Genomic DNA, 25,406 nt, shown 5'->3' with positions numbered 1-25,406 from the left:
CCAAGATAATTAAGTCCAGAGCCTAAAATGGCCTAACTGCACCACTGAGGCCCTGATGGCGCAAACAGTGATATTTAACAATAACATATACAGTAATAAAACTGCCAGCACATTTGCAAAGCTGAGGAGGATCTGGGATAGTTTCAAATTGGATGGGGGACCACATGTTGAGATAGGAGTATTGGACTAGATGACCCTCAAGTTCTATTATTTTATTATTCTACTGGCCTAAGTATGGTAGATGGGACAACGGAGATCTGTCACTGAACTTCCTATCTCTTTAAATTTTAGGAAACAGCTGTTTGGTGGGGTCAAGGAAAGCAGATTCAGATCAGGACCATGACTCCAGGGAATAGCTTACCCCTTATTTCCCCAATGAAACTTCCCTACCTCAAGGCTGCTCTTTGTCCCACCAGGAGAAACTCTCATATACTTAGACAAAGTGGGGAAGCAATTTTCATTGGGAAAATATCACTGGAGGGAAGGAATACCCGCCCCCCCCGCCCCCGTTTTGTGATCCCATATGCAAATTGAGGGTTTGACTTATGTGGCTGTTTCCTAAACTGTAAAGAACTGAGAGGTCCAGATTAAGAGTCCCCATTACCTTGTCCAGTTAGGTCCTAATTCTGCATAGCACCAACAGAATTACCGTACCTACTCTGCATCACAGTCAGTTGTTATAATGCAAAACAGGAAACGACTGCAAGATTACACCCTGTTCTGAAGGCCAGACTTCCATGGCTATTGGTATAGTCTGAGGAGAAGCCAAGCGGTTCCACTATCTACATTGTGCAGTGCAGACAGAAACAGAGGTCACATTTTGCTCGGTGATCAAGCCCTAAGTAATAGCATTCATGTGACTAAGGAGAAAACCCCCAATGCCCTGCATTAGATTGCACCATAGCTAGTACAGTACTAGTCTGGAAATGGACACTATACCCTTCAGCTCTCCCTCTCTCTGTAAGACATGACATGTCTGAACAAATCCTAGCTGCTGTCTCAAGGCTACAAATTGCATAGGCCACTGATTTTCCAGGGGACCCCAGGCTTGACCTGAATGTGTTCAGGACTAAGTCAGGAAGAATAACTGCAATATCACACAACCACCCCTAGAAGACAGTGTGTCAGTCTTACCAACCTTGACTTGCATCATGGCAGGAGTCTTGGGTGGCCTTGTGTCCCCCTTAACAGAATGCCAGCTGGTCCAAGTCAAGCTTCATGATGAAGAACTGTAAGAAGAGGCGAGCAGATACCCTAAGGCTGCCCATCAGCAGGTGGGCATCAGACTAGGTAGGCATAAAGGTAACCTGGACACAGCCTTCCCTGCTATGGTGACATGTGCTGCATTTCTGCTTAAATTAGCATAATTATTTATACATTTGCAGCTATTGAATTTGGATTTTTTTTTGCAAATCTGGGTGGTGGCGATGGTTGTTTTGTCCTCTTTTGAGGGGGGATTCATTTCCTCTTTTTCACCTGTAAGTGACCACCCTAGTCAGGTCACCAAGCATTCACTTAGGTGATTGGGAGACCAGCATGCTGAGCTACTGACTGTGCTTTCTAAAACTACACACATACCATCCCCTGCAGAGATCCTGTGGGTGACACTCATCCCACAGCAAACAAGCCAAGGTGGAGCACATTCCCTGTACGTAACCAGCTTGAAAACCACCAGCCCAGCTCATATGGGCTATTCCACCCCTGCAGAAAAAAAAGGAAGGCAATTGACTTGGTACAAGATGATTTGTAGGAAGATTCTGAAAGGGAGGGTGAGAGCAAAAAAGCAAACTCCTTCCCAGTTAATCTTGGCCCTCGGCTGTGTCCCACCTGCCCCCAGATTGTGTGTGCCTAACCTTAATCATGTGTGGAATTGAACGAGGCTTGCACCTGCACTCCTTGGCTTATCCAACAAACGGTTACGCATGCGTGGTCCCATTCAGTGGCATGTAAGCATCTTCAGCGATGAGGCTTTGGTCCCCTCCAGCTTTGGATATACTTTGTTACAAAGGGGTTTCTGAAACAGTCCAGGAAAACTGCAGCCCTCAAACTTTTTTTTCTCTCTCGCTCCATTTTATTTACTTAAACTGTACACAAATGTAAAATACTCTGACAGCAAAATCTAAGTGAAAGTTGTTTTGTATTTAAATTATTATGGAACAGAACCTATAAGGGACTTTATTAAATAAACAACAACTGGGGTTTTCTTTCTTTCTTCTTCTTGTTTAAAGGATGCACATCTCGTCTGCTATGTGTTGTTGGTATAGAAAAGACACTGACCCAAATGTCACAGAATCAATTTTGTACCCTGAAAAAAAATTGGTAGGCCTCACAGCAGAGTATTCAGTATCATTACATGATATATAGATATATGATGACCTTGCCATCTGATAAAAATTACAATTAATATGTTGGCCTCTTTGGTTCCAAAATCTTATGTATAATACATTTCACTGTGTTCATCATCATCATCATCATCATCATTATTATTGCTGCTATAAAAATAACCTTTTTTCTTCTTCTTCAAATGGCAGTTTTCTCTTGACTAAGTCGTGCAACTACATCAGTGCAAACATGAAAAGCAATCATTCGCTTTTAAAAAAAAGAAGCAAAAGATTTAATTTCAAGTATAAAAAAATATTAAAAAGTCATCTCATTTCAGTCCAGTTTCGTCTAGTATGGGTCAACACTTTTTTAAAAATTGCATAGCTCATGCGGCACTTGTTTTTAACCTAGAGATAAGTGAGCAAAGAGAAGTGCACCATCAAGTCCCAACCATTCAAGGCATTGAAATCTGCAAGTGCTATAATAATGTGCATTCAAGCAGTTTGCGAGTGCTATGCTGTAGCATGGGGGTGGGGTTTGAGCTCTGCAGCCATCCTTGACATATTCTGGGTAGGGGTTTTTTTTAATTAAAAAAACCCTCTCCCCACTCTTGTCCCCCCCCACCTATCCGTAAGTCTTCTCCAATGTTCCTCAACCGTTACAAAACGCCGCATACACTCCCTCAAAATGTATCCACTGTGTGGCTATAAATCATCACCACCACCATCCGTTTCCTCTTCTCCCTGTTACTCCTCCCCAGCCGCTCCAAGCCTGCTCTTGCTGATTCCCCTGACGCGGGACACAAGCTGCAACTTTTGATGTCGCCGATGTTCTGAGAAGGTGAAGACTGTTGAGATGAATAGCGAACAAAAAATGGGGACAGGATGGACCCAAGCCCTTTTTGAGATGATGCGGCCAGGATACCGATCCCACATGGGGTGAGGATGGGAGTATCTCATAGCCTGTTAAAAGCATGAAATCATGCCAACATACCATTCAGAAGAATACAGCAACTGTGATTATATTAAGCTCATGGTACTTGCTTAAGTATATTTCTCTCGTAGCAATATTCTACTCTGGAAGTGCTATAGGCCATTTGTGATTTCTTTAAAAATATATATATATACACATTATGTTTAACCTCAAGAGGAAGGGCTCATCATGCTGTAAATCAGGTAGCCTGCTACTCCTTCCCTTTTTTTTAGACCTTAGAGGTGAAGGTTGGTCGTTTGGTCACTTAAATACCTGCGTATGCGAATATATTAGACTGTTTTCTCTTTTTGTGCTTCCCTGTGGTTTCATTCTAAACACATGCCTGGCTGGCTGACAGATGAAATGGCTATTGGCCCACTGTATTGTTTTTTTAATCACTGGCAGACATTTAACTCCCTTTCCTTTCTTTGTTTAAACTTGCTTCTGTCCTCCAATCTGCATCATGCAACCGTGTGTGTTTGTGTGTATCGCGCTCTCTCTCTCTCTGCGTGTGTGTGTGTGTGCTTTGTGTCCTTGGGTGTGTGGGTGGGATTAAGGTACTTCATAGCATTAGTCTATAAGTGGTAGCATAGTTTAGTGTCCAAGAACCACGAACTGCCACGGCCCTGACAACAGAGTGAAACAATACACATATCTTTGCTGCTGTTGTAATCTCTGCTCCTTGCTGCTGTTGCCTCTCTGCGGTGATTTTATATATATATATAAAACATCCATGCCTGGAAGAATATTCAGCAAAAACCACCCTTCTAATTCCATTTCTGTATGGGAATGTCCTAGACCTCCTGTCCCTTGTCAAACACACCCCTTCCCCAAATCAGGCGCAACCACATTCTTCCACAATCATATTGGGAACGTCCCTCTTCACGATGTTGTATTCGTCATCAAAGTACAGCATGGATATCGAGCTAAGTTTGGTCGGGATGCAACAGGAGTTCACAGTGCCTGGGTTCAGCCCTCGCATGCGGTACTGATTCACCACTGCGGTGTGAAAAGAGGAAGCTGAGCCCGGGACACCAGCCAAATAGGCCGGGCAGCTCCCTTCACAGTAATTCCCATTGTAACCATGTGGCGCTATGATCCAGTCATTCCATCCAATGAGTCTAAAGTCAATGAAAAACTGTTGCCTGCAACATAAATTGGTCCTGCCATCACACTCCAGGCCTCTTTTCCGGATTCTGTGCTTGTTGTCAGCCAAGCGGGCTTGCACCACTAAAAAAGGCCGGTGAGACTCGTCCCCGGGGTCCACATAAATTGGCAGCACTGAATACTCTTCGCAGCCTTCGCACTGAACATCCAAGTTCAGTCTTCTTTCCCCTTTCTCAAACAGAGCCTGGATTGGTTCTGTCATGGGAAATGTGTGCCAGCCACTTCTTTTGAGATCAACTTTCTTTTCAACCACATTCCACTTGCTGCTAGTGTCCGGGTCTTGGAAATACACTTTGACTCTTACTTTCCGCCGGCTGCCTTTCTCCAAGACATATGGAAGCAGCTTCAAGTAAAGCCACAGGTTGGCTTGAACCACAAACAAGTTCCGATTCCCTTCATTGGAAATGAAGAAATAGAGGCGCACTCGAGAGGAAGCCAGGTCATCTAAGATGCAAGGGGGAAGAAATGCCGTTAAGTTCAGAAAGGTGTGCTGCTTTGCTTTGTTTTTAAAGGAAATATCCGCAGCAAATTACTAAATGCCAAAAAAGGTAATAATAATGTAAATAAATAAAATGACCAAAGGTAAATGGATAAGTGTAAATTGCAAAGTGAGCTTGGCGGCTGAGTCAGTATTTATAAACCCATTGCTGAGTGAGTTCCCAGAGAGAAACTAATCAGGCTATAGGTGAAAAAAATACCAGATCCTTAGAAATCAGCAATTAAGGTCAGAGAGATTGAGAGCCATGAAAGGAACTCTGTGAGCACCTGGATAAGTGCTAATTAATGGCGTTTTTTAAAGTGTTGGCCTGGCAAAGACAGCCTTCGTGTATAATTTTCCCAGAAAGCACAGGTTGCTAACAATCAGAGAACATTTTGCAGAGAAAGGATTTGGTTACAGTTTAGATGTGCTGTAATCTCACCCAGCAGCCCCATGATCCTTGGGAAATAAAGGCTCTTTACTAGTCCAGTTAACTAAGGCCACCTTCTTAGGTAAAGGTAAAGGGACCCCTGACCATTAGGTCCAGTCATGACCGACTCTGGGGTTGCGGCGCTCATCTCGCTTTATTGGCCAAGGGAGCCGGCGTACAGCTTCCGGGTCATGTGGCCAGCATGACTAAGCCACTTCTGGCGAACCAGAGCAGCGCACAGAAAGACCGTTTACCTTCCTGCCAGAGTGGTACCTATTTATCTACTTGCACTTTGAACTGCTAGGTTGGCAGGAGCAGGGACCGAGCAACGGGAGCTCACCCCATCATGGGGATTCGAACCGCCGACCTTCTGATTGGCAAGTCCTAGGCTCTGTGGTCTAACCCACAGCGCCACCCGCGTCCCACTAGGCCACCTTCTTACTGAAGTATAAATCAGTGTCTATCTGGACTGCCCCGTACTGAACTGCAGGTGGAGATATGCTATACCATACAAACATTCTTCATGAACATACATAACTAGGTGTCAGGGTACAGGTTCTAGGCACTCACCACCAGCTAGCAGCAGCAGCAGCCAGAAAGTTGACATGCAATGCCATCCATGGACTGGCAGGCAAGTGGGCGCTGCCTGAGGGAAGATAGAGGCTATTGGTGCAGTGCCCCATTCAACTAATGGGTCAGCCTCTACTGCTCCTGGAAAAGTTAATGTTGTGTGTGTGTGTGTGTGTTTACCACAGGTACCAAGCGTACACCCCAAGCGTAAAGATTTACTACAAATCCCACTAATACTGCTCAGTGAGCTAAGCAATGCTGACTTGTGCCTGGTACCTCTTCATGGAAGAAATAGCTCAGTCAGTAGAGCATGAGACTCTTAATCTCAGGGTTGTGGGTTCAAGCCCCACATGGGGTGAAATATTCCTGCATTGCAAGGAGTTGGACTAGATGACACTCATGGTCCCTGCCAACTCTACAATTCTATGAAAAGCCAAAAAACAAATGCTACAGCATTTGGTTGCTACCTTCTCATTTGTACTTTTATTTTTTATAATATGAAGAATAAATGGGAGGAGCTGTCAAACATGTCACTGACATCTCTTAACCTAAGCCTTTCTGACCCCTGTGGTTATAATCCTATGCACACTTACCTAGGAAAGTGCCATTGAACTCAGCAGGACTGATTTCTAAATAGGCATGCACAGGATTGGTCCAATCATGGCTTCACCCAATATTCTTCATTCAATTCCATTTCATCCAGTATACCAGAAATAGAAACCTCAGCACTGCCATTGTCATCTAGAACTACTGAATCCTTGTTACAGTGCCATTTAAATCTGGTCCAAAAGGGAAGGCACAATTAGCTGGGTGGTTGAACTTTGCGTACAGAAGATCTCAGGTCCAGTCCTCAGCATCTCCTGGTGGGGCTGGGAATGTCCCCTGCATGAAGCTCTAGACAGCCACTGCCAGTATCAACAATAGTGAGTTAATAGTCTGACTCAGTATAAGGCAGCTTCAGCTGCTCCTAATCATTGAGTTCTTGTGATCTTCTCATAGTACTTTATCATTTCAAATGAGCATGTATTCTTATCATGTGCTTTCTGGGACCCTGGCAGAAAGAACACCTTGTACACCATATGAATTATTGTATGTGTCTCAACGCCACACCACTAGGCTTCCTACACCCTATAGCAGGGATAGGGAACTAGTGACCTTTCAGGTGCTATTGGACTCTGACTCCCATCTTCTCGGACTCCTGGCCATGCTGGCTGGAGCAGCTGGGAGTTGGAGCTGAACAGCCTCTGGAAAGCCACCTTCCTTGTCCTCTAGGCATCCAAAGCGTAGCTCTTGACCTGCCTGCAGCTTGGAAACTTGTAAATATAGTAAGCAAGTAATGGACAAGCAAAACACACAAGCCAAGAATTTTTGATGGTGATAAAGAGAAAGTAATAAATGAAGTGAAAGAGGAAGAAAGAGGAAGAGAACTAATAGGTTTAATAGAGCCATCCACCATCCACCTATCTATTCTTGCAGCACGTCCCTTCATCCATTCAGCTATCGCCTCCCCTGAACCTGCAGCTCTTACAGCGGTTTTTGGACTTTCTACCTTAATGGAACCTTTCCCATGTCACGTGGTCTGCTGAAAAGATTCCTGGCTATCTGCCATAGATTCCTAGCACGTGGAAATGAATTTAGAGACACATGCCTTGCACAAACTCAGCTCGTGTGGGCACAATTAGGGATGGGGAATCAGTGGCCCTCCTGATGCTGTTTGATACCAACTCTCATCAGATGGGCCATAAAGGATGGAACTTCTGGACCAGCTAAGCTTTCCCAGCCCAGCCCTAGACAAACTGAGAGTGTAGCTTAAAACACTGTGGCTGCATTCTGTGAGGAATGAAAGCTTGTTCACCACTGCTGAACTTCACTGATAATTCCCTGATAATTCCCCTCATGAACCCTCAAGTTATACTGTAAAACACTTTGAAAATGACAATCTGTTGTATGCATTGGTGGAGAAGCTTAGAGGTAGACAGAGAGAAACTAAAGCATTCTGGTAGACTAGCTAACAAGCTGTAGTACCTAACTGAAGAAGCATACATTAAAAATAGAATCTACACTTCTGTAGTTAGGGATACCAAAGGAGATATGGTATAGGGTAGGTTACTGAACAAGAGCATCTTGCTCAAGTTGATAGGATGGGTGGATAAAGAAGATGGAGAGCAGATACTTATAGCATTTTAGATAGATGAGTGAAAATCAGCCTGAGAATGATGAAATGACTATTTCAGAACCAAACTTAGATTGACTAAACCAGGAATGGTGGATGGATGGAGGCAATGCTATAAAGACTAGATTACCATTAAAGGACCATGGAGAGGCATAGTACCAAAAGTAGCAAAGTGGATGTTACAAGAAACTGAGATTAAGTTGAACAGATATTGTTGATGAATGGGTCATATGTGGCAATTATAGTGCATGGAAAAATACAACAGGGGTGACTGTATACAGTAGATTTGTGGGAAATAAATAAATAGGCTGGTTCAGTACCAATTCACTACTATGCATGGTTTGAAAGTGTGTGTGAATGGATGAGTATGGAATAAGGAAATAGAAAACAATAAAGAGGTATGTGATAGGTTTAAGGATAGAGGGGTGCATATAAAACTCAACATGATATATAGTGGGATGGATGGATGGATGGATGGATGGATGGATGGATGGGATCACCAAGTGGGTACTGTATGCAAGATCATAAAATTTAGAATACATGGAGAGTGTAGGTCAACAAAGGGGATTAGATGACATGGGTTGGACAGGTATGTGCAGCAGAGGATTTGAATGGCAAGGAGGAAGAGAAGAATATACCTAAGGTTGAGTGAGATGAGGAAGGAGATGACTGAATGAGTGGGATGTTAGTAGAAAGGTAAATAAGTGGGTGTACTGAACAGGCATATAAAATGATGCCTATGTGTGACAGGTACCTGACTGGTATTGAAAGTGAGCATAGGAGATGAATCCACGGATGGATGGATGGATGCAAAAAGGATGGATGGATGCAAAAAGGTATGAGGGTGGATTACTGGATGAAGAGAAGAAGTCACACAATGTTAGGGATGGAAGGGTAACTATCCCATAGGACACTAGAAAATGGAGCGTGTGGATAAGGAACAGATAAGGAGGTGGAAAAGAAGAGATGGGTGGCATGAGAGATAGTGAATGGGTCGTGGGAAGGATATACCTATGTGAGTATAGGAGAGGTGCCTGAGAATACCCTACATGGATGTATAAGTCTGGGGAAGGAAAGGCTCTTCTTAGCTGGATGGGTGAATGAGCTGGCACAGTAGATGTGCTGGAATAAGGACCAGTAAAGTGAAGGAGAGCACAGAGTGAAGCAGCTAATGCAGATGAATAAACAAGGTAAGTGAGAGGGATGCGCCCCTGGTCTAGAAGGGTGCTGTACACGTCAAAGAGACAATGACTAGATCTGCATGACAAGCTAACAAATGAAGGGATGAAGGCAAGAATGAGATTTACATAAAAACCAGTGAGGCAGGAATCCGGCCTGCAGGGCAAATAAATTAATGGGATGCTAGTGAGCTAACAAAGCAGAGACATCACCTTGCCAACAAAGGTCCGTATAGTTAAAGCTAGGGTTTTCCCAGTAATGATGTATGGAAGTGAAAGCTGGACCATAAAGAAGGCTGATCGCCAAAGAATTGATGCTTTTGAATTTTGGTGCTGGAGGAGACTCTTGAGAGTCCCATGGACTGCAAGAAGATCAAACCTATCCATTCTGAAGGAAATCAGCCCTGAGTGCTCACTGGAAGGACAGATCCTGAAGCTGAGGCTCCAATACTTTGGCCACCTCATGAGAAGAGAAGATTCCCTGGAAAAGACCCTGATGTTGGGAAAGATGGAGGGCACAAGGAGAAGGGGACGACAGAGGACGAGATGGCTGGACATCTTGAAGCTGGCTGGTTCTTGAAGCTACCAACATGAGTTTGCCCAAGCTGCGGGAGGCAGTGGAAGTCAGGAGTGCCTGGCGTGCTCTGGTCCATGGGGTCATGAAGCGTCAGACACGACTAAACTACAAGAAGTGAGCTAACAGAAAGTAATCGGCAAAAGAAGGAAAACGGATAGCATAGCACAGTATAGGTTGGGCGGGTAGACAGTGCTGGATTGGACAAACTGCGTCCAAAACAGAAATGTTTAACTTCAAGGTTGCAAGGTGCGGGGCGGGGACATGTGCCTGGGTAGGAGGCCCAGAAGGGTTTGCTGGAGGTCGAGAAACTGCTGGGGGTGGAAGACTGGATGCTTAGGGCATACAGACCGAGGAGGGTAGGTGATGGGTGCGGAGGGCAAAGAGGTCAAAGCGGGCTAGGTCGACGCGCGGGCGGCCCACCTGTCTCGGCGAAGCTGATGATCTCGGAGAGCTGCTCGTGCGCCGCGGGGCCGCCGCTGGCCTGGCCGTCCAGGCTGGGGATCTCGACGCGGCCGTCGTCGCGCACCTTGCCGGCGTGCAGCTTGCGCAGCGCCGTGACCATGGCCGCCTTGGGCACGGCGTGGGTGATGTTGGGCCGCTCTCGCATCTGCAGGCGGCTCAGGATGTGCCGCTTGACGGCCTCCAGGAAATCGCCGTCCACGGCCCCGCGCTCCTCGGGAGGCCGCCGGAAGCCGCACGAGGTGCAAGTGTCCTGCTGCGGGGCGGCTCCCGGAGGGGTCGGCGAGGCACCGGCGCCCAGCACCAGCCAGCAGGCGGCCAGCAGCAGGAGCAGCAGCAGCGCAGCCAGGGCCCCCCTCCGAGCCGCCCCGTCCATGCCGAGCTCCAGGCAGGTCCGGCGCGGCGGCGCGGCGATCCGAGCCGGCGAGCGCCCGAGAGGGGTGCGCGGCGCTCAAGGGGGCGCTATGTTGGGGAGGACGGGGGGAGGCCGGCGAGCCGGATCCGGGCGTCCCCCTCGGCTGGCCAGCCAGGGAGCAGGTCGGCGGGAGGCAAGGCGGCAAGTTGGGAGCCGGTCCGCCGAGAGCGGCAGGGCGGGGGGCGGGCGGAGAGGGTGCGATCCCGGAGAGCCCGAGTCCCCCGGCGGCCTCCCGGCGGTCAGTTGCCAGCGGGCATCTCCGAAGCCGACAGCTCCTGCTTCATGGTTTCAGTTTGTTCGCCTCCAGCTCGCGCAGAGTCCAGCCAAAAAGGAAAAAGAGGGGTGGGGGGAGTGCGGACACCGGGGGTGGGTGGGGAGGAGGGCGATCTTTTTTAGTCCAGAGTCATCGGAAGGCCAGAGGGGAGGGGGGAGGGGTGGCGCGGAGGATCAACTGGGCAGCTTGAGAGAGTCAATCCAATTTATCGCTGCGAGCTGGGCGCACTCCCGGCAGCGGTGCCTCCCTCTGTCCCTTTGCCACAAGGCTGGGGGGGGGGGGGAGAAGGGGAAGCGAGCCAACTCCCGTCCGCGCGAAGCGAGCGGTCCCTCGTTGCGCTCCGCGGCTGCGTCTCCTTCGGCGCGGGGAGCGGCGCCCTCCCGAGCTCGCTCGCTCTCCCTTCTGCGCCCGCCGCCGCAGCCTCGGTTCGCCCGCCTCTGGCAAAGCGAAGTTAACCTGAAAGCCAAGAGCGGGCAGCGCGCAGGAGGAGGAGGAGGGGAGGGGAAGGCGGCGGCGCGCGCGGGGGGGGGGACACTCAGTCCGATCCACAAAGGCGGGTACTCCCTCTCCCTCACACTTTCCCCTCTTTTGCGGGAGGGGGGTCAAGTTGGGGCTCCAGCCCAGCCGATGGGGGCCCTTTCTGGAGATCCCGCGATCATGCAGCTGTCCACATTAAAACAGTTAAATAAAAAAACATACAAGTAGTAATGGTAGTAATAGTAGTGTTTAAAGCCCCGGAAGCAAGCGGGCAAGAAAAGCTCCAGAAGCGACTGGAAATCGAAGTCAGCAGGTCCTGTTTAAAAGTAGCCGTCCGTTCAGGCTTTCCTTCGCATTCAGCAAATCCCGCCCTTCTTGTTATTTGGCACTGGGCTTCTCGTGAGTAAAAAGGCAGACCCACCGCGCTGCCTTCCTGCCGCGGTTGATCTTTGCCTGTGCCTTCTTGTGTTTTATTCTCTCTCTCTCTCCAGCTCCTGAACCTGACGTTCCGCCTCCGATCGCCAAGTGGAAGGTCTCGGTTGGAGAAGCGCCTTGTTCTTCCTCGCTTATCTGCCTCTAATCTCCTGGCGACGGGTTTAACCCCCCCCTTCTTTCTTTCTTTCTTTCTCTTCTCTTCTTTTCTTTTTTTCTTTTTGACCTGCCAAATCACAACATTGGGCCACTTTTCTACAGAAACTTTTATACAGAAGTTAAAACCACGTGGGATCTCCAACCTATAACAGACTAGGCGCCACAGGCTCTGCACTGCTGAGATTAAGCATTTTCGCCTGCAGGCTTCTGCAGCAGCAACTTCCTGATGTGGAAATATTAACTATGCTTGTTCCTTTAACTACGCCCCCACCCACCTCACCCCCACCCCGCGACAGCCCTTCAATACTGAGAGGGAGAGAAGGATATTACGTGGAACACTCATTTGTCCAACACTCATTGCCAGCGAAAAGGAGGAATCCGGATAAAGTTAGCAGCAGCGCAATTAAACTAATTAGCCGGTGAATGGCGCGGTGGTTGAGAGCATGAGCTGCGATGTCTCTGGCTGAAACTCCAGCTCAGTCGAAGCGAGGTGGTCTCGGGGAAGCCGCATTCGCCCTCCCCTTTCAGGGCCCTCTCTGTGCGATATGGGGAATGGCAACAGCACTAGCCTACCTTGCAGGGCTGTCAAAATCATAGAATCGGGTAATTGTGGAGTTGCAAGGGACTCTGAGGGTCAGCTAGTCCAAGAAATCTCAACACGCGATTCCCCATCCAGTTTGAAACCATGCCGGACGCTGCTTAGCTTTGCAAATGTGCTAGCAGTTTTATTGCTCCCATCGCTGAGCTAATGCCCAAAGGGGTGGCTAAAACGTGGAAGAGGTCCGTGGGACTTTCAGAACCTAAAACAGTTTCTTATGGTATACAAGCCCCCTGATCTCGTGGGCCATGCTGCCTTGGGCTTATTGCAGATGTCCAGAAACATCTGGAGGGGATCATCCGGTTGCCCCTTGAGTTTTTCAGGACTGGGACCTCTCTCTAGGAGCGCTGCTTTTGTCTGTTTTGGAGCATGTTTGGCAAAAGCAGTTTCAAATGTAGTGTATATTCCTGCTTCTAAACAAGCATATCCATGCCCGCCCCTCAATCTCTCTCTCTCTCTCTCTCTCTCTCTCTCACACACACACGCACACACACACACCATACTGATAAGTGCAGTTCCAGCCGAAGTATGTTCAGTATGATGTTTCGGTCTATGGACCCGTGTGTCGGCGGGCATGCTATCAGTGGTTACGTGGAGACTGAGACCTGGGTGCAAATCCCATTGCAGCGGGGTGCGGGGGCTGGCAGCTTGGGTGGCCTGGAGCACGTCACTCCGCCTTGTTCCCCATATGTCAAAATAGAAATAACAGTCCCCTACCCTTCTTGACTGGAGATGAGCACTACAAGCCTGGAAAGCTCATCGCCAGTGTCCGAAGAAGGCCTCGCCCATGAGTTGCACGCAGGTGCGCAGAGGCTGCCTGTATGTAGGAAGTGCAACAAGGCGCAACTGCACGTGGGTGGATGCGCTCAGCATGAGATCTATATATACCGCCTCTTTCTATGGAAAAATAGCAGGGTGGGAATTAATCCTCCGCTACTCGGAGGTCTGGCACTGGGCAAAGGGGTCGCCAAGTTTTGTTTTTCCCTGCAGAGGACCGTTTTTTCTGGTCGCTTTTGCTCACAGAATTGACCTCGAGAATGATATCCCTACCTATCCAGATGCAACGAGAAAGCGTGGGGAGGAACCACTGCTAGGCTCCTAAAAGTGGAGCGGAAGACTGGAGAATGGGAGAAGAGAAAGAGAAGGCGAGGGGCTGACTGGTGCCCTGCGCGCCTTTTCTGCTTGTTGATATTCTGGGGACATTCTCGCTTCAGTCGCCGCTGCCTCTTGAGCCGCTCCTCTCTCCTCGGGGAAATCCCTGGCTTTTCTCAACTCTCCGCCGTGCTTCCCCCACCTCCTTGGAACCCAGCGCCGGTCCTTTTCTCCCCCTATCTAATGCGGAGGGCGGAGGGGTTGGCCTGCTTGTGCACCCCACCCCCAGCCTGGCACCGCCTCAGCGCGCTGGGCTGTGCAGCCTTGTGCGTCCCTTTGGCTTGCCTAGCGGAATCCTTAATGGCCAGCCTCGAGCTCCGAGGGGGCGGCCGAGAAACTCAGGGAACGGGGGGGGGGGCGGCGCTGCGCTTGCACCTGGCACCGCCAGTGGGAATCTTGCCCTTAGCTCGGGCGACAGCGAGCCAAAAGAAACGAACACCCACCCAGCGAGCGCACGAAGCCAACACGCACAAAACACCGCACAAAGGCGAGCGCTCCCCGAAGGCGAAGAGAGAGCGCTGGCCAGAAACGAACACACACACACGGTGCAACGTCACATCCTCAGCACGCTTCCCCCTCCAGTTTACTTTCCCCAACAGGGCTTCTCTCACCAAGTCCTTCCCGGCAAAGCAGCATTTACGAGCCACGATAAAAACAAAAAGAGCGCACAGCCTAAACACAACATCAGCCCAATTGCACGCACAGGCTCCCCCTCCCCTGCAGTATGCAAAACCTGATCGGTTGGCAACTCTGTGGCTAGTAGAATGGTTGGCACCCGTCTCTCTAGGGGAGTGAAGTTGGGTGGCTGATATTATAATCGCCACATTTAGCACCGGGGGGCATAGCCGGGAGAGGGGCAGGGAGCAGCTGCCCCCCCATCAATACAAATTAATACAAGCCTGAGGTTCTGCCCCCCCCCCCAAAAAAAAATCCTGGCTACGCTCATGCCGGAGGAAGCTACCTGTAACTAACCACGCACGTGAGTTAAACCAAAGTGCTGGAACTTTTACGGTCGTTCTTTATCATTCGGCTCCGTCTATGCGCCTTTCAGAAATGCTCCCACCATTGTGATTTAAAGCAGACATGCCACGGAGTCCTATAGGGGTTAACGCAGAAGTACGGGCCCACTGAGCGCAATGGGGGTTTCTCCCGGGTTCAGTGCCTAGGGAAAGAGCCTTGCAGAGCAATCCCATAGCTCGTTTACTCAGAATCAAGCCCCACTGAGTTCGAGGGGACTTACTTCCAAGTAAATATGCCTCGGATTGTCTCGAGGCTTTCAGCTGATCCGGAGTCAGGCAGCGCTCGCGTGGCTATTTCATTTTGCCGCTTGGATCTGTTTGGCGCGCGCTCCGGTTCTCAGCATCACCAGCAGCGCCTCCCTCGGACAGGCCGACACAGAACACAAAGCGCCAGGAAGGACGCACAGGCAGGATGACACCGAAGAAATACCACACACACACACTCTCTCTCCTCACACGCACATACACACGTTGCCCATAACTCAAAGGGCATTCCCGGGACAGGCTTGGCGGGGAGGGGCACATATTGCGTCACAGACAGAGCTGCGATCACACCTGCTAGGTAAGAGAGGCAGGGGAGAGAGTATGCCAAGGCTCTGCGCTTGTAGAAACAGCAGTTTGCTCACCTGCTGTTGTGGGCAGGGCAGGCGCCTTTTCCCTTTGGGGATCAAGCCTCGGCCCGGGTGGGGTGATTGCTTTACAAAGCAGGTGAAAGCGACGCTGCCGGGCACAGGCAGGCGAGCGATCGTCTTCGCGATACCACGGTGGCGGCGGCGGCGGCGGCAGGCAGCCTCTGGCATGGAAACTTTAGGCAAAGGGCTCCGCCTGTCGCTTACAGCTGGAAATGGGCCAGCTGTCTGAATGCGCCTTTTCTCCCTCTCCTTCTAGGGCAGTTTTATGTTAGCATCGGCGCCGCGTCAAGGCGTGTGATGGCAAACAGATATGTTCATAATAAAGTTGCACGCGCGTGAACACACGTGCGCTCATTGTGCAATCCAATAACCCTCTGGATTGCGTCGCCAAGGTGGTGCTCTCTCGACTACAACTCCCATGAGCTGCAACCAATATGGCCAATGTGTCTGGGATGGTGGCAGCTGGAGTGCAACATCTGGAGAGATGTTGGCTACTCCGGATGCAGAGGCAGCCCGGTGCCATTTCCATCCCTCTCCCATGCTTTTCTGTGTCATTTACTTAAGAAGCACCACTTAGGGGTTTTAAAAGTCCCACGGACTTACTCCTAAAAGTGCTCTCAGACAGCAACCTGCATTAGGAAGCTTCTTGCAATGCATATTATTATTATTATTATTATTATTATTATTATTATTATTATTATTATTATTGACTTTCTTCAGCAGGAACCCCCCAACAACACAGCAAAGTGTAAGGAAGATGAAGAGGTGAAACTGGGTCTTCCCAGCCTCCTTCATGGTCATGGTGCCAGAGGTGCCACCTGCATGAGGTAATTGGGTCAAGTGCTATGACCCTCCTAGCAGAAATCTGGGTTAATCTCCAATCTCCAGATCAGATTTCTACTCACTTGACAGAAACAGATTAAATCACATCTGATCAGAAGCTTCTTAAGACTATCTTCCAGCCCACAGCAACATTTCAGCAGAGCGCCCCTCGTTGCCCCTCCTCACCTTGAAAGCTCAGCACTCTCTTGCTACCCTCTGGCATACCTTGAGGTTTGGGGTCTGAAACTGCAAGAAAGAAACAGATGAAAAATATAAATACTATTAGGTGTATACACCAAAGGCATTTTTACAGGGCTTAGAGGCATAACCAATGAAGCCCAGATCGTTGGCATCTTCCTAGAACCTCCAGGCTTGCTTATTCCCTGGCCAGGAGCCAACAATTTTGTGATGAAAGGGCATAAAAGGTGAGGAATAGTTGCGTAACGGCTTGAGTGTACAGGTAAGGTGAATAAAGGAACAAAGGAACGTAGGAAACTGCCTCGTACCTGGTCAATCACTCCATCTAGCTCTGTATTGTCCAGACCACACTGACTGGCAAAAGACTCTCCAGGGCCTCTCTCAATCTTACATGGGGATGCCAGGGATTGAACCCGCAACCTTCTGCATGCAAAGCAGATGCTTATACCACTGGGCTACAACCCTTCCCCTTCAAATATATGTGCTAGTGTTGTATTACTTCTTATTGGCCAGGGCGGGATACTGCATACATACATTTCCTTACTCATTCACAAATAAAAGGGCTACATATTTACTTTTTTTAAAGAAAGCTGAACATTCTACCACAAAAGTGGACACAAGGCTCCCAAACCTTTAATAGCTGTAGCTTGTCATGCTGAGTTTCTCTCTTTTGCAAGATGCCTGCCCTCTTGTGCATATAGCTGGCCTTGTTCCCTATACCTAGGAAACAAGGACTACACAGTCCCTTTGGGACTTTGGGTCTACTAATCCCCCACCTGCTCAGCAGAGAGAAGTCACTACAGAACCAGTGTAGGTTAGCTGGATATATGCTGTCATCATTGTGTCCTCTTGCGCCAGTTTCAGACACAGCACCAAGTTATGGTTTAGGTAAAAAGGTAAAGGACCCCTAGATGGTAAAGTCCAGTCAAAGGCAACTATGGGGTGCAGTGATCATCTCGCTTTCAGGCCGAAGGGAGCCAGCGTTTGTCCACAGACAGCCTTTTGGGTCATGTGGCCAGCATGACTAAACCGCTTCTGGAGCAATGAAACACAGTGACGTACACCAGAGCACACAGAAATGCCGTTTACCTTCCCACCACAGCGGTACCTATTTATCTACTTACACTGGCATGCTTTTGAACTGCTAGGTAGGCAGAAGCTGGGACAGAGCAACAGGAGCTCACCCCGTTGTGCTGATTCGAACCACCAACGTGAGGAGATTGGAAAGTTTCACTTCAGCTTTAAAACTTATCTGAGTTCCTTGTTACATCTGAACTTGGGGAAACTCTGGCCAGTTTAAACAATCAGCTTAAACAATCATTAAACAATTAGTGAATCAGGATCAAACCATGGTTTGTTCTCTTGGCTTGTTCACTAAGCCTAGCCTAACCAGAGCTCACATGTAATAGAGAACTTAAAAGCTGAGGCCAGTGTTTCTGAACTCTTCTTTGCAGTTACAGCAGAGGAGAAATAAGAAATGCATGAGGCCAATGTCTATATAAGTAGTGTAGTTTAGTGGTGTTGAAACTGGTCCATTGCTTGGTAGAGCTTGATACTCTTAATCTCAGGGCCGTGGGTTAATCTCAGGGGGTTGGACTAGATGACCCTGGTTGTCCCTTCCAACTGTACCATTCTATGACTTTCCATATAACTTCCATACCTTGCTGTGTTGCACACAGAGGTAAAAGTTTCGGATCCTTCACAGCCTGATGCCATCCCACACTCAAACAAGATTAGCCAACTAGGCTAATGCTTTGGTGCTCAATATATTTACTTGGAAAAACAAACTAATGCACACCATGTTAATGGATAGTGCCCCCTGCCCAGTGTGTGCAAAGGTTCAGTGCTTGTAGCAAACAAGATCATCCACTGATTGCAAGCAGGCAGAAACCATGGGCACACAAAAAGAGAGATATTGCTCTAAGGAGGAACTTCTACGTACACTCTCTTAGGCATAAAGAATTCAGTGGCTTACCGCTGAGTAAACATGCTTAGGCTTGCACTGTGCATCACATATATTTCAATGGAATCACAATGGAAACAAATACCTGTTTAGGACTGGTTGAAACAGGGCAAGGGTAGCCAGGTTTACCATGCAAGATTCAAAATATATTGTATCATAAGAAGATTTTCCCCTCCTGAAACCTGCCAACTTCTCATTTTCCTCTAACATCAGCATACATTGCACCTGATTTGTCAGGAACAAATGAGGGGAAGGTGGCTGCCTTGCTGTGCTGCTGTTACATATTGATACACTTAGGAAATTATCACTTCTGCTGCAGGTTCTAATATCATTCAATATGATTTCATTTTCTAGTCTAGTTGAGGACTTGCCATCTTCACCCCCACCCATTTTTTTCCTTTTGACGCCCCATTTGCAAGTATTAACAGCTTCTGCAGATACACATCTGTAATCTAATTTACAGCTCATATAGCAAATACAAAAGCTGGCATTTTATATCCCAACATGAAAATCCAAATAAATCAATGTCATGATACTTTTTTACATATTGATCAGATGGATGAGTCACTGTGGTTGAAAGTGACCAGTAGGCTCAGGTTTTGGTTTTAATATTGTGTACTCTTGAAATCTAACTTGAGTCTTCATAAATACTGGTGTATGGGATGGCTTTAAGCCTATCCACACTCATTTCGGAGTAATCCTTATGGAACTCTGGGAGATTTACCTCTGAATTATGGTCTGTGTTTATGAACAAGATTCCGGTCCTGTATTCATGTGAGAGCACTTAATAATATTATCCAGAGGACTCTGGAATTTTTGTCCTTTAAAATTCATCTCTGAGAGATGAGCTGCTCTTCTTTGCTTCAAAAATCCAAGTTAGAATCACAGAATCATAGTGTTGAAAGGGATCCCCAAGGGTCATCTAGTCCAACCCTCTGCAGTAGGAATCTCAACTAATCCATCCATGACAGATGGCCATCCAACCTCTGCTTTAAAACCTCCATTGAAGGAGAATCCACCACCTTCTGAAAGGGAGTCTGTTTCACAGTAGAACGGTTCTTAAGTTGCTTCCTTGCTTTGAATTCATTCTCTCAGACATTGAGACTGACCTGGGTTAGGGATAGGAAAAGACGAACCTGTCCATTTTGGTTTCTCATAGTTTCTCATTCTCCCAATGAAAAATGAGGATGATGTTTAGTCCTCCACATTTCTGCATCTGTTTGCATCTCTCTCTCTCTCTCTCTCTCTCTCTCTCTCTCTCTCTCTCTCTCTCTCTCTCTTAGTCCTCATGAAAATGTGTCAGCATTTTGGTGCATAGTTCTCCTAATACAGACATTTTTGTCTGCAATTGTGCCCAACACACACACACACACACACACACACACACACACACACACACACATTTTGCTAGAAATTCCCACTGTATAATGCATGTTTGTATTTCATTTTCACCAATATTTACATTTTTATGCAGCCTTTCTCCAATACTGTATATGCATCTATTCATTTTTTGCATGATTTATTTGGGTAGAGACCTGCATTGCAAAATTCAAAGAAGTACAAACTTTGAAGAATTGGACAGGTTCACATCAAAATGCAGCCCAAACCAAATTTCTCTCCCATCTTTAGTTAGGTAACAACTAGATTGCATGTTCCTTCTTCCCAGCATCCCTTGGTGCAATGTGAAACCTAACAGAGCCTCATTTGAACTTCTGCTACTTCCTCCCCTATTCCATCTTGGAACCATGACCAGATGCAGCTCCCATGACTTTGCCATTTGCTACCTTTTCCTCTCCCTGTCCTGGCTTTGCCTACCACCTAGCCGGTGGTGGAGCAACGGATATGTCCAATAAGCTACATTTGAGCCATGCAAAAATCAGGTTTCTTCTTTTTCTCTTTCCATCCAGCAAGTTAGAGACATTATCACAGTTCAAGGACACAATCCAGCCAAGCAAGAGTACTCAAGGAGAATGTGGAGCAGGTAGGTGTAGCCGGGGGGGGGGGGTGGAGAGTTCTGAGGACCAGTCAGAGAAGACTTGGTTGTATCTGACCCCTGGTCCTGAGGTTCCCTCAGCCTGATGAAGAGTTCTGGAGAACTCAAAAGCTTTCACACTATTTTGTGGTATTTTTAGTGGCCCAAGGATGGATCTTGATATGGCTACAGAATTGAATATAGCTGGTTCTTCTTCCTGCTTTTCTGAATCATCTGTGGAAGATTTGCACCTTCGTATGTAGCAAGCCCCCTATCCACAGACAATACTGTTGAATAAAACAGCAAGTTTACGAGTAATCAAGTGGCAGTATGTCCTCGGAATACCAGCTACTGGGACTCACAAGTGGGGAGAGCGCTGTTGCACTCAGGTTCTGGTTGTGGTGGGTTTCCCAGAGGAATCTGGTTGGCCACTGTGAGAACAGGATGCTAGACTAGATGGGCCATTCAGCAAGGCTCTTCTTATGGTCTCTCTTCACCTTGTTCTTGAGTCTAGATTGGGAATCTGAGCGCAATACAGTGGTACCTTGGGTTACAAACTTAATTCGTTCCGGAGGTACGTTCTGGAGGTTCTTAGCCCAAAACCGTTCTTAACCTGAGGCGCACTTTTGCTAATTGGGCCTTCCACTGCTGCTGTGCTGCCAGCACACAATTTCTGTTCTCATCCTGGGGCAAAGTTTGTAACCCGAGGTACTACTACCGGGTTAGTAGAGTTTGTAACCCAAAGTGTTTGTAACCCGAGGTACCACTGTACCCTTAGGGTTCATACTTTCTTATTAACTTGGCCAAGGAGGAAGTTGAGAAGAAGTTGATAGGCATCTATGGCCATAAAATCATGGAGAGGATAGAAAAGCAAACATAAGCAATTTAATAAATTAGACACATTATTAACAGTGTTAGATTTTTTTGCACATCTTTTTCCTGTTGGAGCACATGATTTACACATTCATCAAATTATGTTGCCAGAGGGCAGGGTGTCTATAATATATCTAGATACAGGAAGTGTTTGCTTATATCATTGGAGCAAGCCAAGAAGGAACACTAGCAATGCTCCTGTGAAAAAAGAAATGGGTTCTTTCAAAAAGGACTGGAATTCTAGTCCTGTCTTTGCTTTAAAAAATCCTGGTTCACCTTGGTCAGTCTGATGAGTGGGGAAGGGGAGATTTCATCCCCATCAGGATGTTGGACTGAGAGTTCAAACTTCTCTGCCCACCCTAAGATTGCATCTGTTTTTTTCTCTCTTTTTTGCCACTGCCACCGCAATTTGTGGCCTGCAACAGGGTAGATAAAATTGCTTGGGTTCCCTGATCCACCACCAGAGCTGGAAGCTAGTCACTCCTGGCACACCATTTAGATATACCGTATTTTTCGCCCTATAAGACGCACCAGACCATAAGACACACCTAGTTTTTGGAGGAGAAAAACAAGAAAAAAAAAATTCTGAATCCCAGAAGCCAGAACAGCAAGAGGGATCGCTGCACAGTGAAAGCAGCAATCCCTCTTGCTGTTCTGGCTTCTGGGATAGCTGCGCAGCCTGCATTCGCTCCATAAGATGCACACACATTTCCGTTTACTTTTTAGGAGGGAAAAAGTGAGTCTTATAGAGCAAAAAATACGGTAACTGTCAAGACAACCTACTGATATCATCTTTGTGTTCAGACATATACATGTAGCTCATGAGTTTTAACAGCACGATCCAGTGCATGTCTACTCCCATTGACCTCCATAAGACCTTTTCTCACGTAAGGGTAACAGGATCACAACCTCAGATGCATGGATGTCTTACAATTAAAAAAATGTTGATTGGAAACAGAATAAGGAGATTTGGTACACATCTGTAGGATGCAGTGCAAAAAGGGTTATGAAAACCGATTTCTTAATAGGTCATAGTAGAAACATGTTTATGTGAACTAGTTTTCTCTAGATTACTAGGGGTGGAATTTCAACAGATGACCTGATGCTTCCATTACATCCCATTGTAGCTCCTCACAGGTTGTCATTCAGCATTAAGCAACAAGGCCAAGAGGCAATTCAAACAAATATACAGCAAAAAATAAATAAATCTGAGGAATTCTGGAGCTTGCTGTAGCAGCGGTAGATATATTCTGATTAGAATAAACGTGTAAAAATAAGCAATGTTAATTTTCTTAATTTACATTAATAGGTCTTAATAGGTATTTGTTGTATGTTAACATATTACAAATAAATGGTTAAATACTGAGACCCCCAAGATGATAATAATTAAGACCAGATCCCACCCCGGTTATGCTTTCCATAAGAACATAGGAAGTTGCTTTATACTGAATCAGACTCATCTAGCTCAATACTGCCTACACAGACTAACAGCATCTCTCCAGGGTTTCAGGCAGAGGACACTCCCAAGCTTAAGGGGAGATGCTGACAACTCAACCTGGGGCCTTTTTCCTGCAAGCTTGTCCTCTGACTCTGAGCTTCCACCACACACACTCACATTCACACTCTCCTGCAGATCTGAAACAATATCCTCCATTAATCTGGAAAGGAATTATTCTCAGATTCCCACCCCCACCCCCCAAAAAGCACACACATTTTCTAATTTGGCAGCAGCACCCGATTCTCCCAGGTATGAAATGGCCCAGCTTGGTCTTTTGAAATGTGAAAGTGCCCTTTAAAAAGAAGACTGATTTCAAGCCTCCTCTGAATTTTCAACACTTTCCCTCAGGGCAAAATCTCCTGCATATGCACAGAAGCCGAACTATTAGCAGGATGATTTCTTTGCACTCTTGGTGTTTCCCCTCTCCTCGCCTCCTCCCCAACACCCTTTCACTTTCCTAGGTTGCTCACTGTGCTATACTAATCTGAGAAAGTATGGATTTCCCCCCCTTCTTCGCACATGCAATCTCAAGCTGCCTGGTGTTCAGTTTATTCAGGGTCATGCTTGCCTGATTCATTAAATGCAGACTGAAACGCTAAAAGACTTAAAAAAATTAAATCGGAAATAGAGAAGATCAGATTCGTGACCAATGGGGAAATGTATTTATAGTTAATTAGGGAAGCATGCTTCAAGAGAAGGTGGAAATGTGTTGCTGCAATGAATGATAATCAGAGAAGGGAAATGGTCAATGTCTGGACAGACGTCTCCTGAAGGTTCATATTTCAGCTTCAGGGATTTCTTACACTGGAAAGCAAGTGCTTGAAGGCTTCTTCCCTGATTATGGGTGTTATTTCAGATGTGGTATAAAAAGCATTTCCCTCCCCATATTTTAGAACCTGTGACCTTCCCATAGCTGTCAACCATCCCTTATTTGGCGGGAAACTCCCTTATCCCAGCGCCATGTCCCGCTGCTGTCCCTTATTGATGATGTCCCTTAAATTTCCCGAGTTTCAAAGGAAGCAGCTCCTCTCCCTCCCTCCCTGCTGGCCAGGGAGGAGGGAGGTTCCAACTGTGTTGCTTGGCTGCCCGGCCCACCCCCCTCCAGCCTCCTCTCACCAGCCTCGGCCCCCGGGAGCCCCTCCCCGCCGGGACTGGCGGGAGCTTCGGGCCCTTCCGCCGCCATCCTCCTCACAGCCACCGAACTGAGCGTCTCTGCCTGGGGCCTCCCCTTTGCCCACCACCGCTGCTCCCACTAGGCCGTACTGTGGCTGCACCGCCAAAGGACCTGGATGAGATGGGAAGCCTGGCATGGCCTATGAATTGCTGAGGAGCCTTGAGAGGAGAGCAAGGGCAACCATAGAGAAAGCAATTCAAAGAGAGGAGGAGGAGGCTGAGGCACGGGCAGGTGTTCCAAGGGCTAACCATAGAGAGGGAAAGCGGAGGAAGGACAGAAAGCATCTTCGTAGCTTGGACTTCGTTTTGCGTGAAAAGTGGTTGCTGCTTGTAGTTATTTAATTGGAGTGTTTCATCAGCTGGTGTCTTGAGCAGCAACTTCTGGAAATGAAGAGCTAAAAACCAGCGCTGCTCTCCAAAATTATCTGGTCCCTTTTAACTTTACATTTCAACTAGTTGTCTAAAATCCCTTATTTTAGCTGCTGATCCCTTATTTTTGAGGCTGCTGGTCCCTTATTTTCAAATCTGTAAGTTGACAGCTATGGACCTTCCTAATGCTGCTGCACTACAATTCCCATCATCCATGGCCATCTGCCTTGCTGGCTGGGTTTATTGGAATCAAACAACATCTGGAGGGCACCAGATTTTCTTTACTGTAAAAGTTGGGAATATGCAAATAGGCCCTGTCCCATGCCACCCTGCCAGATAAAGGCTCCCAGGTTAATTTCCCTGCTCAGTGAGTTTATAAGAGCTGATGCTTCTAACTAAACGCTCAGGAGTGTGAGAGGCAATTTGGAAGCTAATTCCGAAAAGACCTTCTAGCCTGGTGTGAAGCAGGAACCCGGACTGATTAGAGCAGCATTTGCTGAACATGGGCATGAAGGTAATACGATGCCTTTGATACCTATCCCACTGAGGAGGTCCAGGAGGATACCGTGGTTGATTGTATCAAAAGCCGCTGAGAGATCTAGCAGAAGTAACAGGGCTGCACGCTCCCTGCCTCTTTCACAATATAGGTCATCCACCAGGTTGAGTTGTAAAAAATGAGTCAGAACCAAGATTGTAGTGTAGCCAAGAAAAGACAGTTGGTTACTGGTCTGTAGTTACCACACTCCATTGGGCCCAGGCTGGACTTCTTAAGAAGTGGGTGCACCACTGCCTGTTTAAGTTGGCACTGATAGAAGCCATAGTTCAGGACACCCAGAGGGCACCAAGTTGGCAAAGGTTGTTCTATCCTGACTTTCTTTCAAACCAGTTCCCATTGTCTCAGTAACTACCCTGTAAGTATCACCAAAGTCAGCACAAACATGTCAACTTCACCAGTTAACTTCCATCACAAAGTTTTTACTTTATCATCATAAATCTTTGGCTGATATATTGAGCCACTTCTCATTTCATGTTTTGTTTTATTTTATCCAAAGTT

General features: G+C 47.3%; 1 protein-coding gene across 1 annotated transcript; it reads right to left on the bottom strand.

Moving 5' to 3' along the window:
• Nucleotides 1-2,048: 2,048 nt before the first annotated feature.
• Nucleotides 2,049-12,297, bottom strand: INHBB (inhibin subunit beta B). Its single transcript, XM_083513291.1, has 2 exons — nucleotides 10,288-12,297; nucleotides 2,049-4,905 (listed from the first exon to the last, which is right to left on the bottom strand). The coding sequence occupies exons 1-2, from the start codon at nucleotides 10,700-10,702 to the stop codon at nucleotides 4,130-4,132; spliced, it is 1,191 nt and encodes a 396-aa protein (XP_083369417.1). The 5' UTR covers nucleotides 10,703-12,297; the 3' UTR covers nucleotides 2,049-4,129.
• Nucleotides 12,298-25,406: the final 13,109 nt, after the last annotated feature.

This window comes from Podarcis liolepis (genome assembly GCF_965112155.1).
Source record: "Podarcis liolepis genome assembly, chromosome: 1".
NCBI classification, from domain to species: Eukaryota; Metazoa; Chordata; class Lepidosauria; order Squamata; family Lacertidae; genus Podarcis; species Podarcis liolepis.
Note: the sequence above shows the minus strand (reverse complement) of the source record. Positions and strands in the feature narration are given on the sequence as shown.